General features: G+C 41.2%; 1 protein-coding gene across 2 annotated transcripts; it reads left to right on the top strand.

The window, feature by feature from the left end:
• The first annotated feature begins 46 nt into the window (after positions 1-46).
• On the top strand, positions 47-15,851 carry CD14 (CD14 molecule). 2 transcript variants are annotated; one of them, XM_058177017.1, is made up of 4 exons: positions 47-108; positions 8,443-8,680; positions 9,541-9,866; positions 10,343-15,851. In XM_058177017.1, the coding sequence occupies exon 4, from the start codon at positions 10,350-10,352 to the stop codon at positions 11,688-11,690; it is 1,341 nt and encodes a 446-aa protein (XP_058033000.1). In that variant the 5' UTR covers positions 47-108; positions 8,443-8,680; positions 9,541-9,866; positions 10,343-10,349; the 3' UTR covers positions 11,691-15,851. The 2 variants fall into 2 exon arrangements, with proteins under 2 accessions (XP_058033000.1, XP_058032999.1); XM_058177016.1 differs by lacking the exons at positions 47-108; positions 8,443-8,680 and adding an exon at positions 8,795-8,917.
• Positions 15,852-16,785: the final 934 nt, after the last annotated feature.

Genomic DNA, 16,785 nt, shown 5'->3' with positions numbered 1-16,785 from the left:
AATTTGACAAAGTGACTAAATTAGCGAATAGGGGAACGCTGAGGACATAGTTCACTGTACTCGGACTTCAGTAAGGCATTTGACAAAAAAGACCACAGTCTACTTCTGGTAAGATAGAACAGATGGAACTCCTTCTACATGGAGGGAGGCATGCAGTGGGGTACCACAAGGTTCTTTCTTGGATCCAGCATTCTTTAACATCTTCAGAAGTATATCACAAGAAGAGTACTCCACTCCTCTGCTTGCAACAAAATGCCTTATGCCACCAGACTTGAAATTCTGGGTTTAGAATAGTTCGGTATGACGTAAGCATAGCTGATAAACTTATCTGCTATAGTGTCCTACCTGTCAATGACTACTTCAGCTTCAACCACAACAACACACGAGCACACAATAGATACAAACTTAAAGTGAACTGCTCCAAACTCAATTGCAGAAAAGATGACTTCAGCAAGAGTGGTCAATGCCTGGAATGCACTACCTGACACTGTGGTTTCATCCCAAAACCCCCAAAATTTTAACCTACTGTTGACCTCACCCCATTCCTAAGAGGTCTGTAAGGAGCACCAGTGTGCCTACCGTCCCTGTCCTAATGTTTTCTCTATTTGTATCTAATTTTTGTATCCAATGCATGTTTATACTTGTTGTGTTTGGGCAATGACGAGGCAGGAGACGATACAAGTGACAACAGCTCTTTGGTTTATTGTGATCCCAGCGAAAACCAACAGGCAAAACCCTTCTTTAAATAGTATTTTGGCTGAGGCATCAGCCAATCAGCAACGTGCATGTTCCTGCCCAAATTTCCCTCCTAAAATTCAAATACATTACACTCCTCCCCTCCCAGAATGCATTGTACCACTATTTACATAGAATTTGCATGTTATTTTTCCACATAGTCACGCAGGTAGACGGCGTCTCCTAACCCTTTCGGACCTGCGCAATTCATTCTCTGGGAGTGAGTTGAGCTGGTCGGAGGGACTGTTTGTTCCTCCCAGCTCCACCTCCGGGCCATCCGGCCCTGAATTATTGGCAGAGTTCCTGCTGTTCTCTGGAGGATCCGGTTGGCGTCGCTGGACTTCTTCATCCTCAGCTAAGTCTTCCGATCGCCTCGGGGTTGAGCTAGCTGTTGGTTCAAATATTGGGTAGTCAGGGTCTGGCTGTTTGGTTTCTGGGTTACTGTGTACTCTTTTTCGTAACTGATCTATGTGGCGTCTCCACACTTGGCCATCCCCCATGTCCACTACATAGGATTTTGGACCTGTTACTCCTATAATTGTTCCCTTTAGCCACGCTGGGCCTTCACTATAGTTATGTGCCCATACTGGGTCACCTGTTGTCATTGCTCTGGTTTTTTCCTTTGTACCTTGGTACCCATCAGGGGAGTATGTTGGGTGGAAAGGTGCCGAGAGGACATGTTGGATGCCCTCTTCAGCTAAGTACCCCTCAAACTGGGTGGCCATGAATTGTGGGCCGTTGTCGGACACTAGAGTGTCGGGCAACCCGTGTGTTACAAATAGATGCCTCAATACTGTGATTACGGCTTCCACTGTTGTTGTTTTCATGAGCAAAATTTCTAACCACTTCGAGTAGGCATCTACCACAATTAAAAAGGTCTGCCCATGGAACGGCCCGGCAAAATCTATATCCTATATATTGAATCCTGGACCAAGGGCCCTGGGGTTTTTCCCAATCTCTTATGGGAGCTGTTGGGGGTAGTGGCTTTGACTCCTGGCATGCTTGGCATTTCCCCACCCGGTCGCTAATGTCTTTATCCATTAGTGGCCACCACACGTAACTTCTCACTAGGCTTTTCATTCTTACGATTCCCGGGTGGCCCACATGCAACAATTCCAACACATGCCCTCGTAATTTCTCCGGAATAACCACTCTATCCCCCCCATAATAGACAACCCCCTTGTACCGACAGTTCCGAACGTTTCTTTGCAAAGTCTTTGAACCGATCCCCCGGTGCAGTGGGCCATCCCCGCTGCACCCAACCGATCACAGTTCGTATGATAACGTCTTTGTAAGATGCCCTGGTCACTTCCTTAGATGTGACTGGGCCAGAGTCCAAAGAGTCAATTAGTAAGACGGGCGTCCCTGGAGTCGGGTCTTCTACAGTCTCTTGTAAGGGGCATCTACTTAGAGCGTCCGCATGCCCCAACTCCTTTCCCGGGCGGTAGAACAGTTTGTACGAGTATGCTGCCAGGAAAATAGTCCAACGGGTCAGCCTGGGTGATAGTACAACCGGTGTCGGACGGTCTCCCGCCAAGAGTCCCAACAATGGTCTGTGGTCTGTGACTATTTCGAATTGTCGCCCAAATAGGTACTCGTGGAATTTTTTAACCCCAGAAACTATTGCCAGGGCCTCCCTGTCTAGTTGGCTGTAGTTCCTTTCCGCTGCGGACATTGTGCGGGAAAAATATGCTTTGGGGGCTTCTGAGCCGTTCGGTAACCTATGGCTGAGAACAGCCCCTACCCCATAGGGCGAGGCATCACAAACTAGCACTAGTGGCAGTATCCCATTGTACTGGATTAGGAGGCTATCGCTGGACAAGAGATTCTTAACGCTCTCAAATGCCCTAGCCTCAACCCTGCCCCAAGTCCAGACAGTTTTTTTCGCTAGCAGTTTATGTAGCGGTTTGGCTACTGTAGCCTTATTTTTTAGAAATACCGCATAGAAGTTTACAAGCCCCAAAAATGCTTGTAATTCTGTCTTGTTTTTTGGAGCAGGAGCCTTTTTAATGGCTTGCACTTTGCTCTCAGTTGGGTGGATTCCTTCTCTGTCTATCCAGTATCCCAGGAATTCTACAGATTCAACTCCTATCTGGCATTTGTTGAGTTTAACCCTAAGTCCCGCAGACCTGAAAATGCTCAAAACCTTCCGTAGTTTGACCCCTAACTCTTCTAAGGTTTTGGCTGACAACAGTACATCGTTGAAATATGGGACTACCCCTGGTAGACCCTGTAGGAGTCGTTCCATCAGGTATTGAAATAACCCGGGGGCTACGCTAACTCCAAACTGAAGTTGAGTGCATTTAAAAGCGCCTCGATGTGTGACAATCGTCTGCGCTTCGGCTGTGTCGTTGTCTACTGGTAATTGTTGGTAGGCTTGAGCCAGATCGAGTTTGGCGAAAGCCTGTCCTTGGCCTAACGAGTGCAACAAATGTTGCACTACTGGAACGGGGTATGCACTCTTTTGCAAGGCTTTGTTAAGCGTTGCCTTATAGTCAGCGCAAATCCGGACTGATCCGTCCGGTTTGACTGGGGTCACTATTGGTGTCTCCCATTTTGCATGGTCGACGGGGACTAGTATTCCTTGGCTTACTAGTCTGTCTAGTTCCCTGTCAATCTTTGGCTTTAGGGCAAACGGGACCCTCCTAGCTTTTAACCTAATAGGGGCTACCTGGGGTTCCAAATTGAAAGAGATGGGGGTTCCCCTGTACTTGCCCAGGCAGTCTTGGAAGACGTCCTCGAATTCATTCAGCAATTCATCCTTCAGGTTGACTCCGTTTCTGTAAACCCCGGTTACTTCCATGCCCAAGGCTCTGAACCAGTCCAGACCTACCAAACTGGGTAGGCTTCCATCTATGATGGTGATCAGCAGAGTTTTCTTGAAATGTCCATATTTCACTCTGACGGACGTGACTCCTCGACAGGGATTCGGTTTCCCTGGTAGTCTTGCACTCTCAGCTTTTGGGTTTGCAGCTGGCGTTTCGTGACGTTGGGCAGGTCCCTCACGATGGTGTCCCAAGACATAATCGTAATTGATGAGCCGGTATCCACCTCCATCTTACACGGCACTCCTTCGATGTAAGTCTTGGTGAATATCTTCTTTTCCAGCCGTGTCGATGCGTGGCCCACTCTTACAGTGGTCTGATTCAATTTCGTGCCTTTTTTGAACGGACCAATCCCTGGCCGTCTCACTGATCCGGCGCCCTGCTGATTGTCCGGTTTGAATTTTTGGCGGGAAGGTTGAGGGGCTCGGCAGGCCTGAGCTATGTGTCCTTTCTTTTCACACCGCCGACAAATTGCATCTTTGAACCTGCAATTCTGTCGTTGGTGTTGGCCTCCGCAGCTCACGCACTTGTCCCGGTCGCTTCTCTCCAGCTTCCCGGTATGCAAGACCTCTTCCTCTTCTTCACCCTCCGATTCGGCCCGGATTTCCTCGCTGTGGACTGGCATTGTTGTCACCGCGACATTTGGTGTGTTCGGCTTTTGTAAGGTTTCCACCGCTTTGGTGGACATCTCGTGTGCCCTGGCCTCATCCAGAGCTATCGTCAGGGTTAGGTTGCTTTTCGACAGCAACCGCCTCTGTAGTCGGATGTCCCTGACCCCACAAATGAGTTGTTCTAACAAAGAGTCCTCCAAATCTCTGTACTCACAGTGGTTTGCGGCTTTCCTTAGCGCAGCCATGTACACGCTTATCGATTCGCCCTCTCGCTGAACCCTTTGCCTCAACTCGAACCGTTGTACAAACTTTGATGGCACTGGCACGTAGTGTGCTCGTAGTGTCGTCTGTAATGTTTGCCATGGCACCGACTGTACCGGCGTTGGTTCCGACAGCGATTCGGCGGTATCGAAAACTTCTGGTCCGCAGTGGCTCAGGAAGTAAGCGCGTTTTTGATTATCCGAGACTCCTTGCAGTTCATTTGCTTCGAGAAAGCACTCGAAACGAGCCATGTATGACCCCCATTTCTCCTTGGCTGGGTCAAATGGCGCTGGCGGCGTATAGCTTGGCATCGCTATGTTTCCGCCCTTAATACTGGCTGGGTTTTAAAGTCCGTTACTCCTTCAGCTCTTTTCCTAATCTCGCTGCCTCAATATCCCATCCTCGTCGCCAATGTTGTGTTTGGGCAATGATGAGGCAGGAGACGATACAAGTGACAACAGCTCTTTGGTTTATTGTGATCCCAGCGAAAACCAACAGGCAAAACCCTTCTTTAAATAGTATTTTGGCTGAGGCATCAGCCAATCAGCAACGTGCATGTTCCCGCCCAAATTTCCCTCCTAAAGTTCAAATACATTACAATACTTATTACCTAATATGTTATTGACAAATAAAAAAATAAAAAATGATCTAGAGGAGGGGATGGAAGGAGAACTCATTAAATTTGCATATAACACCAAGCTGGGAGAAATAGCTAACACTAGAACAGAGATCCCTAATACCTGGGCCGTGGTACTGGTCTGTGGCCTCTTAGGAACTAGGCCACACAAGTGACAGGTGAGTGAGCAAATTTTCATCTGTGCATACACGGGTTATATGCTGCACTATTCATCCTTTCCCCATCTGTAGAAGATAATTTTTCTTCTGAAACCGGTCTTGGTGCTAGAAAGGTTGGGGACTGCTGCTTTGGAAGATAGACTCAAGATTCAGAACTATCTTAACAGACTTGAACACAAGACCCTATCTAACAAAATACAGTTCAATGGTAAGAAGAGTAAGATCCTACATATAGGCAAGAAAAGCCAAATGCATATATATAAAATAAATGCTACCAGGCTCAATAACAATAACTGTAAGAGCGATCTCACAGCATCCAAAAAAGCTAAGGTAGTCCTCAGTTGTATAAACAGATAGTTTCAAGTTCATGTGAAATTCTAATACTACTTTATAGTGCACTTTATAGGTGAAACTACAGTTGGAATACTGCATCCAATTCTGGTCACCACAATACAAAGATGTTGAGGCATTAGAAAGAGTGCAGAGAAGAATAACATAGATTAAGGGATTGAAAGCGAAATCATAGGATGAATGATTGACGAGACTGTCTAGGACTAGAAAAGGACTAGGAGTAATAGGATAGCAGTCTTTCAATACTTTATGGGCTCTCACAGAGAAAAGGGAGTTGGCCTCTTCTTCAAAAAACCTAAGGGCAGGACAGGAAGTAATGCGTAGAAGATCATTAAAGAGATATCCAACCTAGAACTAAGGAGAAATTTCCTGTCATCCACATGGAGGGAAGTATGCAGTGGAGTACCCCAAGGCTCTATTTTAGGCCCAGTACTCTTCAACATCTTCATCAATGACTTGGACAAGGGGATAGATGGGGAACTCATCAAATTTGCAGATGACACCAAGCTGGCAGGAATAGCCAACACTCCAGAAGATAGGCTCAAGATACAGAAGGATCTTGACAGACTTGAACATTGGGCGCTATTTAACAAATGAAATTCAACAGTGAAAAAAGTAAGGTTCTACATTTAGGCAAAAAACCCAAAATGCACAGGTATCATATATGTGGTACCTTGCTCAGTAGTAGTAACTGTGAGAAGGATCTTGGAGTCGTAGTGGACAACTATTTAGATATGAGCCAGCAGTGTGCAGCAGCTGCCAAAAAAGCCAACGCAGTTCTGGGCTGCATAAACAGAGGGATAGAATCAAGATCAGATGAAGTGTTAATACCACTTTATAATGCCTTGGTAAGGCCACACTTGGAATATTGATTCAATTTTGATCGCCACAATGTAAAAAAGATGTTGAGACTCTAGAAAGAGTGCAGAGAAGAGCAACAAAGATGATTAGGGGACTGGAGGCTAACACATATGAAGAACTGTTACAGGAACTGGATATGTCTGATTTAATGAAAAGAAGGATTAGGGAAGACATGATAGCAGTGTTCCAATATCTCAGGGGTTGCCACAAAGAAGAGGGAATCAAACTATTATCCAAAGCACCTGAGGGTAGAACAAGAAGCAATGGGTTGAAACTAATCAAAGAAAGAAGCAACTTAGAACTAAGGAGAAATTTCCTGAAAGTTAGAACAATTAATAAGTGGAACAACTTGCCTGCAGAAGTTGTAAATGCTCCAACACTGCAAATTTTAAAGAAAATGTTGGATAACCATTTGTCTGAAATGGTGTAGGGTTTCCTGCCTGGGCAGTGGGTTGGACTAGAAGACCTCCAAGGTCTCTTCCAACTCTGTTATTATGAAATTATGAAATACAGATTAAGTGAAACCTGTAACTGTGAGAGGGACCTTGGAGTCCTAGTGGACGATTATTTAAATATGAGCCAGTAATGTGCAGCAGCAACCCAAAAAGCTAATACAATCCTTGGTTGTATAAACAGAGGCATAGAATCAAAATCACATGAAGTATGGGCAGGGGGTTGGACTAGAAGGCCTCCAAGGTCCCTTCCAACTCTGTTGTTATGTTATGTTATTATCACTTTATAAAGCCTTAATAAGGCCACACCTGGAGTACTGCATCCAGTTTTAGTCACTACATTACAAAAAAGATGTTCTTTGGTTAAAGTGAATAGAAGTTCAACTAAGGCCTGGAGACTAAAACATATGAAGAACAGTTACAGGATTTGAGTTTGGCTAGTCTGGAGACAAGAAGGACTAGGGATGACATGCTAGCAGTATTCCAGTATTTGAGAGGTTGTCACAAAGAGGAGGAGGTCAACTTTTTTACCAAAACACCTGTAGACAGGACAAGAAACAATGGATGGAAACTAACCAAGGAGAAAAGCAACCTGGAATTAAGGAGAAACTTCCTAACAGTGAGAACCAGTGGAACAGCTTGCCATCAGAAGCTGTTGGTGCTTCATCACTGGAGGTTTTTAAGAAGTGACTGGACAGTCACTTGTCTGAAGTGGTATAGGGTCTCCTGCTTGAGCAGGGGGTTGGACTAGAAAACCTCCAAGGTCCCTTCCAGCTCTATTCTGATTGATTGATACTGCTAACCTGAAATTGGCCACAAAAATGCTGGACATCTTTATAAGAACATTCAAAGGAAAGTCCTGTGGAGAGAATAGCAAGTCCATTTCTGTTCCTGTTCCTGATTAATCTCAGAGTTTGTCACATAAGGTAGAACCAGAGGAATTCTAGCTGATCCATTATCTATCTTACTATTGTATTAAAAGACTCTCAGGCAATAATTTTCAAGGGAGGAATAAAGTTAAGTTAATACTTCCACTGAGATCCTTATGGTTAAGTGAGACATTCTAGCCACTACCAATTGATTAGAAATTTTTTTTAATTCAGTGCATAAGTAAGAAAACAGCAATGGAAATGGCACATGGAATAGCACGTTCATAGATTGAGCAACAATAAAGAGGATTTGACTTGCACTTCATCACAGGCTAGTTGGGTTATTTTCTTCTAGGACACAATGTTTTTCATGAGATCATGCAGTCCATTTATAGATCTGCCAAGCCCTAATTGAAGTAACCAAGGGCAAGAGGTGCTGGCAATTGGCCAGCAAATACATTTAATGAATGATTTTGAGGAATAAAAATGGGATTCTAGCAATGTGCTTCCTTCCTTGGGCAACTGGGTTCTGCTACTGGATTGTTATACTTGCTTAGGGAAAAGTTAGCCACCACTGCTTTCAAAAAATCCATCAATCAACAACTCCACTGAAGTCCCCAAGTCTGTTTTTTTTCTTGACCTTCTACTTCTCTGGATTTAATTTCAGTTTTTTCTTCCTCAGATAGCCCATCAAGAAACTGATTGGAATAAGAAGATGGGGAGAAGATTTTTCACTCCAAAAGCTCTGAATCTTCTCATTCAGCAGTTCCATTTCAGTACCATATTAAATCGCACAGAGGATGCCAGGATCTTGTGGGACATTATTTTCTGGACATGTCCCAACTGGAAGAGCTACTGCAAAATGATGACATTCAAGGCTTAGGCCGTAGAGCCTTCAGAGGGCCCTAACAAATACCATGGTATTGAAAGCCATCAGGAGGTCCAAAAGATCTAGCAGGGTCATACACCATCTATTTTCCAGGAGCATAGGTCATCCATCAGGGAATCCAATGTAGAGGACATAGGGAATGGCCCTGAAAGAGAGGAGAAAGTTGTTACCAACTCTTCAGTCTCATAAGCAGGATCTGAGCCTGGGCCAAGAAAATAACTTGGAAAAACACCTCAGATTAGCCCCTCTCTCCTTTACCAAAAATAAAGTAAGAAAGGGGAGAGTTGTTACTATTCTATAGCTGTTACAATAAAAGTAGTTTATGGAACACACTACCTGACTCTGTGGTCTCTTCTCAAAATCCCCAAAGCTTTAACCAAAAACTGTCTACTATTGACTTCACCCCATTCCTAAGAGGTCCGTAAGGGGCGTGCATAAGAGCACAAACGTGCCTACCGTTCCTGTCCTATTGTTTTCTTTCATTATATCCAATTAATATAGTTATTACATGCTTATGCTTATATATATATATATATGCTTATATATTATATAGTTACTTTCATGCTTATGCTTATATATACTATTATGACAAAATAAATAAATAAATAAATAAATAAATAAATAGTTCTGACCTATATGACATTGGTTTCTTCCACCTTGTGGAAGTGAGACCCAAGTAGTCTCAGTATTATGGTATATCCCAGTGAAATCCCAATTAAAATGGATTTAAATAAAATGACAGCTAAGCTGTGGAAATTCTGTCTTCTGTCCATGTCTATGATTGACAGGAGGGCTCCTGTAAAAAATCTGAGATAGTGTGATTTGAATGCAGAAATCCCAATTATATATTGCTTCTAATTGCTAACTTTCTTTTTCTTTCTTACACAATAGTGCTGCTTACACCATATCCTGCAGTAGGAGTTTCTCAAACAGCTAGTGAAGGAACATCAAGTACTTATAAACACGTTCATAATTTCTGAAGCGCAATTCAAACAAAAGAAGTTATGTTGAGGTGGGCTGTTAAGAAAAATCTACAGTTGGTAAAGTAAAAGCAATTCCATCTTTATTATACTTGGAAAAAAGGAAACAGCGTTGTTAGTAATGAAGAGCGTTGCATATAAAAAGGATTAATTTTGTTTCTCCAACAAACTGGACATCCTGGTAGCAAGAGAACTTATAGATTGTGCAGAAACAGATTTTAAAATCCATATCACACGGTAAGTAGTTTGTTTTATTGTTGCAGTTTATTTTTTTCTCTTACCAGTTTTTCTCCTATCAGAACTGCATGCTTGTACATATTCTCTAAACTATTGTAATCTCTTTTTTTCTAAGGCTACATAATATGAAACCATACCCCAGCAACAGTTATGTTTCCAATGTTGTGAAATGTTGTGAAGCATTTATGTTAATCACATTTGCTAAGAAAGTTTATTTTATCTCTTGAGAGAAACCCCAGGGAAAGTTAAATATCCTATCCTGGGTGTTTCTAGAGATATGTTTTAAATTTTATATTACTTCTTTCACCATTGTCAGGAAAATAATTCAGGAAAGACAAAATATAAAACTTGAAATGTTTATTAATACATGTTGTTCCCATGTTTACGGACCTTTTTTTTCTATCCACGCAGATAAGGATGGAAAGATAATCATCCATTGATTAGAAAATCATGCAGAGGCTTTTCTCTCTTTATAGGTTTTATATGATGTGCCAATTTCAGCCCTTCATGTTCCTGCTTCTTATGCAACTGAAGCTTCTCAAAGCAGAAGGCAGATGTATTTTTGTAGAGGTCCAGCAGCGCTGCATTTGTTCACTTTTAAATCAGTCGGAATTAAAAAATATTGCTGTATGCCTTCTAGCTGCTGAGTATGAACTCAAAGGAGGAAATCTGGAACAATTTGCAGGCTTTTCTGGAATGAAGCCAAGTTCAAATATAATTGACATCCTGCAAGCTCTACAGGTAAGAAAGCTCATCTTTACTGACCTCTTTGTACCGGAAATTCTGTTACCAAGTGCCCTGGAATTTATTTCCCATACACGTCTTGTTTCAGAACTTGAATTTGTTAATTGCACTTTCCTTAGACCTGTACACTGGCAATATACAAGGTCTTTGAATCTAAAAGTTACCTCTCTGCGTTTCCACAAAGTGATTGCTGCCCCTCTGGATGAAAGATTTGATATATACAACCTGAAGAGGTGGCTGGAGACCCTGGAAAATCTGACACTGACAGAGTCACAAGTTGCATCTATTCCTTGTAAGATTGGCAGACTATTCAGAGCATTACAATTTTTGGATATTTCAGGAAATAATTTTCAGGATCAAAGTATAAACTCAACATTCTGCAAAGGTGTTTTTCCACAGCTCCAAGTATTAAAACTAAATCACAATAATTTGACTTCTTATGAGACTTTGTGCAAGACTCTTAGTAATTTTGATACGCTTACTCACTTGGATTTGAGTCAGAATTACTTCCTGCCTGGAGTCCTCCCTTTCCGCTGTATGTGGCCACAATCACTTCAGATTTTTAATTTGTCTGACACAGGATTAGAACGTATGGATCGATTACTGCCTCCCAACATTAAAGTATTAGATCTGAGTGCTAATAACATCTTTACTCTAGATTTCTCACATTCTGCTTTGAAAGAGCTCTACTTGTCCAATAATAGGCTACAGACATTCCCATCAGTCCATCAGCTTCCTAATCTGGAGATCCTGAATTTAGATGGAAACTGCATGTCAAGGTTACAGAGCAAGAATTTATTGTATCTGAAACATTTACAGAGCTTAAAGGCTGGCCACAACCCGTATAACTGTTCTTGTACTTACTATATCAAGGAAATCCAAGACTTAGCAGTCAAAGAATCATTGCTGCTTGATTGGCCTCAGAATTATGTATGTGAGTCCCCTCCTATTTATCAGGGCTATCTAGTAAAAGATGTGCCTCTATCACTATTATATTGCAACAAGACTCTGATCAGTCAAGGCTCAGTAGTCAATCTATTAATGTGTCTTTCTCTTGTTCTTCATTTGCTTCTAGCATAGCTACGAGAATACTAATTGCAGTGCTTGTACTCAGAACACAGTTTAATCTCATGTAAGTTAAAGAGCTAGATTTGTTCAGTATTTTTCAGAAATTATAACAATAGAGAATGAAAAAAGCATGGGTTTTTTTGAAAATATTACATGTTGACATTTGTTTGTCATCAAGACTCCCCAGCTGGCAGAACAATCACTACTAATCATTCTCCTCAAAGTCATGAAGGATGTTTGAATGGATGGTTGGAACTCACAACTCTTTTGTCAAAGAATGAAAGAGTATTTTACACTTCAATATGTATAAAGAACATGTGAAATATAAAAGTGAAATATAAAAGTTTGTGTATGGGGAAAAACACACAAAGAATAAAGTGGGATGGAATTCTCACACTGAACCTCCCCATGCTTCTGGTGAGTTGCTGCCTGTCAGTCCGGTAATTTTTAACACAGGAAAATATTCAAAGGATTGGAGGGCATATTATTAAGAACATTTTTACTTTTTTATGTTAATAGCGATTTTTAAAAACACATTTTGCAAATAGAATCGAAGCATATTCTATGAAGAAATTTAGGAAAGTTGGTGTATACAAGCTGAAAAGATGCATCTTATGTACAATATTATTTTATAGTTGACATATAAGCAGTTGGTAATGTGGAAGTAACTTGATTAATATATTTAAAAAATCAAATAAAAAGGCCCCATATTCCAATTAATACCCTGAAGTTACTAATGCAGATGTTTCATGAGACACTGTTCAGTAGAAATGTGACATAAAGAATCTGTTATCTAGAGAATAGTTGAAATTTGTACAGTCAAATCAATCTTCTGGTTCTTTCCCATGTATGTTATATAGCTTTTGATAATCTATTTAATCAATTGTATCATACTTGGAAATATTTGTCTCTGAACCACCTCCTGAAGAGTTATTGTGATTTGTGATTATTTCTAAAACATAGGTGTCCTTGACCTAAAACAATATGTCCACCTGAATTAGGAAAGGTGGTTTCTCATAGGTCATGTAAATAATAGGTTGATGGGAAAGATACTTGCCTATGGGCACATCCAATTGCAAAGTGAAGCATTACTTCTGACAATATATTCATTGTGAATATGAGCAGCAGATAGTCTGCTTTCACTTCACCCATTCTTCATACCTTAGCCTCTCCTTTTGAAATATGCATTTATCTGGTAATCTTTTGTTGCATACATTTGGAGAAGAATCGGTAATGGTAATAGTAAACTAATAGTAAATTTGGAAGTGTTCTTCTGATAATTTTAAGATGGTCTTTGGAAGGAGTTATGGGAGAGGGAGATTATTTTTCCAAAACACTGAAATTATATTTTGCAGCTTAATATGATGATTTAACTTTATGAAGGATAAAATAAGGTTGAAAAAGTAAAGGTGAAAGATCAGGAAAAGTATGGACTTATTAGAACTCACATAAGAGAGGAACCATAATCTAACAAACTGTTCACTTATAATAATAATAATAATAATGTTTTAATTTGTATACCGCCCTTCTCCCGAAGGACTCAGGGCGGTGAACAGGCCAATAAAATACAAACAGAAACATACACCATAATTAAAACAACCCTTAAAAAACTGATTCGATATGCCAGAGAATTTAAAATACCATTACACCCCATAAAAATGACAGGAATTTAAAACCCACAATTAAAATATTTAAAATTTAAAATCAGGCCAGTCCAGCCATATGAAATAAATAAGTTTTAAGTTCGCGGCGAAAGGTCGTAAGGTCAGGTAGTTGTCGAAGCCCGGGGGGAAGCTCGTTCCACAGGGTAGGAGAAGCTATGAGAAGCTAATTTTTTCCAAGTATAGGAAGAAATTCAATAGAGAAGATTTAACCAGTCTCAAATATAAAATATATATTTCTGTAATATCTCCCTCTTTAGTAGCCATTTTTTTAAAAAGTATTACATTTTATTATAAGATAAAAATGCAAAACAAAATAAAAATGCAAAACAAAATAAAAATTAGAAAACTAAGAAAGATAGAGAAGGATGCAGAGAGAAAGAAAAAAAAAGATAGTGATTTCCAATTTTTTTCAGGGCAATAAAGTACAAAAAAGACATTGCAACCTCAACCTTTACAACATTTCAGGCCATTTCTATGGCAACAAAATCATTCTAATCATCAAAACCTAAAATCAAAGTTTCATTTTTTTTCAGTTTCAAGCAAAAAGTCCATAGTTTCCAAATAGAAACAAAGCTAGATAAATTGTTCTCTTTAATTAAAACAGTAAGTTTTATTATCTCTGCCAACTCTATTGTTGTGCCTCATCCTCCCTCCCCTCCTCCGCCGGGCCCCTCCCGTCTTCATCCGGGCCTGCTATCAGAGTCCGAGTCTGATAATGAAGATGAACGGCCTGCATGCCTCCAGCCCCGGGCCCTGGCCTCATGCCCGGACAGGATGTCAGGAATGAACAAACAAACCTCACTCATACGGCGTGTGTTCCTTTGGCTCAGCCATCAGAGGAAGTCAGCCACGGATTGGAATTGCTCGGGCCTACTCCTTCTGACCCCTCCCTTTCTCAAACAGCAGAAGACAATTCAAAGTGGGAGGATCCTCGCTTCCGGAGATCTGAGAGGCGACGCCAGCAGAAGGAAGGGAGGGGCAGGCCTGGATAAATGCTAAGTCATGGAGCCACACCCCACAGCCTATATAAAGGACCTGCTTTTGGCATTCCAACATTGAGTCAAGCAAAGTCTCATCTAGTTTGCTGAAGTCACAACTTGGACTCCTGCTTGCCCTGAGAAACCTGGAAGGAATTTGGCAAAGCTGCAGAGGCTTCATTGCCACGCTTGATACGGACTTCCTAGACCCGGTCGTCGGAGGGGGAGGGGGACATGACATCTATCATGTTTATCATTCTTTCTTCTTTTGTGGGAATTAGTGTTTCTTTCTATCTTTGCACATATAAAATTCTGGCCATTGTCAACATATATAATAACAAAGTTCCAAATTTTCTTTCAAGCTCTTTGTCCATTTCTTTGTAAAAAAAATGTATGGTTTAAATTTTGTATTTATTTTAAGAATTCTCTGAATTAAGATAAAAATCTGGTTCCCCCTTTTTTTTTGCTTTATCACAAGTCCACCAGAGTATTAAAAAGTACCCTCTTTGTAATTACATTTCCAATATACATTCATTCATTGTTTGTCTCTGGGATTGTGAAAGTTTTTATAATAGTTGTTTTTGTAGATATTCTGCTACCTTTTCCAAATGCATGTCCTCTTTTTATATAAGTTGGAATAAAAATTGTTACTACTGTAAGTGCTGTTTGAGAACAAGCTTCAGTGAAGCTTGTACTGTACAGGGGCGTGTTTCAAAACCCATCGCTACCAGTTAGCTATGGGTGTGTGCCTGCTTGCACGTGCGCACAACACTTCTGCGCATACACAGAAGCATCTGGGCGGGTGGGCAGAGCCTCCCACTCAGTGGTGGGTTGCTACCAGTTCTGACCGGTTCTTAAGAACCGTTGGCAAAAATCTGGCCAAGTTCACAGAACTGATGGCGATACCCATCTGGCCACGTCTCCGAACCGGTTTCCTTGGCCGAAGAGGTTGTAAAAACAAAAGGTTTTAAACGGCTCCTCTGGCGATCCCAGCTGTATTGCTGATCACCAGAACCTTTAAAAAATATGTTTTCTACAAGCTCTTCAGCCGAAGAGCTTGTAGAAAAAATCTTTTTAAGAGGTTGCGATCATCTGGGCTGCGATGAGGCAACTTCAGCTGGGATCGTCAGAGGAGCCTTTTAAAATCTTTTTTTCCTCTGGTGATCCCAGTTGAGTTTCCTGATCATCACAGGCTTTTAAAACCATTTTTTACAGCCTCTTACAACAGTCCCCACCCATGCCCACCCAATCCCCACTCCTCACTTACCTAATTACTGCTCCTTTTGGGCTCGCAAAACCATGGCTTCTGCAATCAGTTGCATCAGCTAGCAACTGAATCTGCCTGCCTGCAATCCATCTCCTCGGTGAGCAACTCAATCTGCCTGCCTCAATTGGGTAAGTAAACTATTAAAAAATAGTTAATTGGGGTTTTTTTAAGGAGTTGGGTTTTTAGACAGCAATTAAAAGTTAAGAAAGTTTTAAATTTAGCTCCTTTATCTAAAACAGGGGTCTCCAACCTTAGTAACTTTAAGGCTTGTGGACTTAAACTCCCAGAGTTTCCTCAGTCAGTTTTCCTGGCTGAGGAACTCTGGGAGTTGAAGTCCACAAACCTTAAAGTCACTAAGGTTGGAGACCTCTGATCTAAAAAATATAAATAAAATAAAATAATAAAATAAAATATTTGTGCAGCTTTCTGAGATTTGGTGTGTTTCTGTAGTGTTTCACTCTAACTACACAAACACACGAAATCTCACAAAGGTGTATGTGGCATTTTATGTGTGTGTATGTGTGTGTGAGTCAATTGTATTGTATTGTGTTGTGTGTATGTAAAGTGTGAAAGGGCTTCTGGTGGCTCAACAGATTAATGCAGTCTGTTATTAACAGCAGCTGCTTGCAAATACTGCAGGTTCTAGTCCCACCAGGCCCAAGGTTGACTCAGCCTTCCATCCTTTATAAGGTAGGTAAAATGAGGACTCAGATTGTTGTGGGCAATAAGTTGACTTTGTATATAAATATACAAATAGGATGAAGACTATTGCTAACATAGTGTAAGCCGCCCTGAGTCTTCGGAGAAGGGCAGGATATAAATGCAAATTTTTTTTAAAAAGTTGATTTTTGAGCTTTTTGTGGCTGTGTGAAATTCCTGCTTGTTGCAGGGGCCATTTTGGGTGAGGTGCAGTTGCTTTTACATTGTGTGTGAATCAGTTGTGTTGTGTTGTGTAAAGTGTGAAAGTTGGTTTTTGGTACCTCTTGTTTTGTATACTTTGTTTATTATTTTTATTATTTATTGTTATTGGCCACACCCACCCAGTCACTTGACCGCCAAGCCACACTCAATGTCACATGACCATCAAGCCATGCCCACAGAACCGGTAGTAAAAAATTTTAGAACCCACCCCTGCTCCCACCACTGCCGCTACTGGTTCGCCCAAGCTGGGGTGAACCCGTAGCAACCCACCACTGGTA

The sequence above is a fragment of the Ahaetulla prasina genome, chromosome 3, assembly GCF_028640845.1.
Source record: "Ahaetulla prasina isolate Xishuangbanna chromosome 3, ASM2864084v1, whole genome shotgun sequence".
Taxonomy (NCBI): Eukaryota; Metazoa; Chordata; class Lepidosauria; order Squamata; family Colubridae; genus Ahaetulla; species Ahaetulla prasina.
This window is presented reverse-complemented; position numbering and strand designations above follow the sequence as displayed.

Bases quoted from the DNA above. Each gene is read 5' to 3' on its own strand.
- CD14 (XM_058177017.1), top strand. From the start codon at position 10,350: ATGATGTGCCAATTTCAGCCCTTCATGTTCCTGCTTCTTATGCAACTG.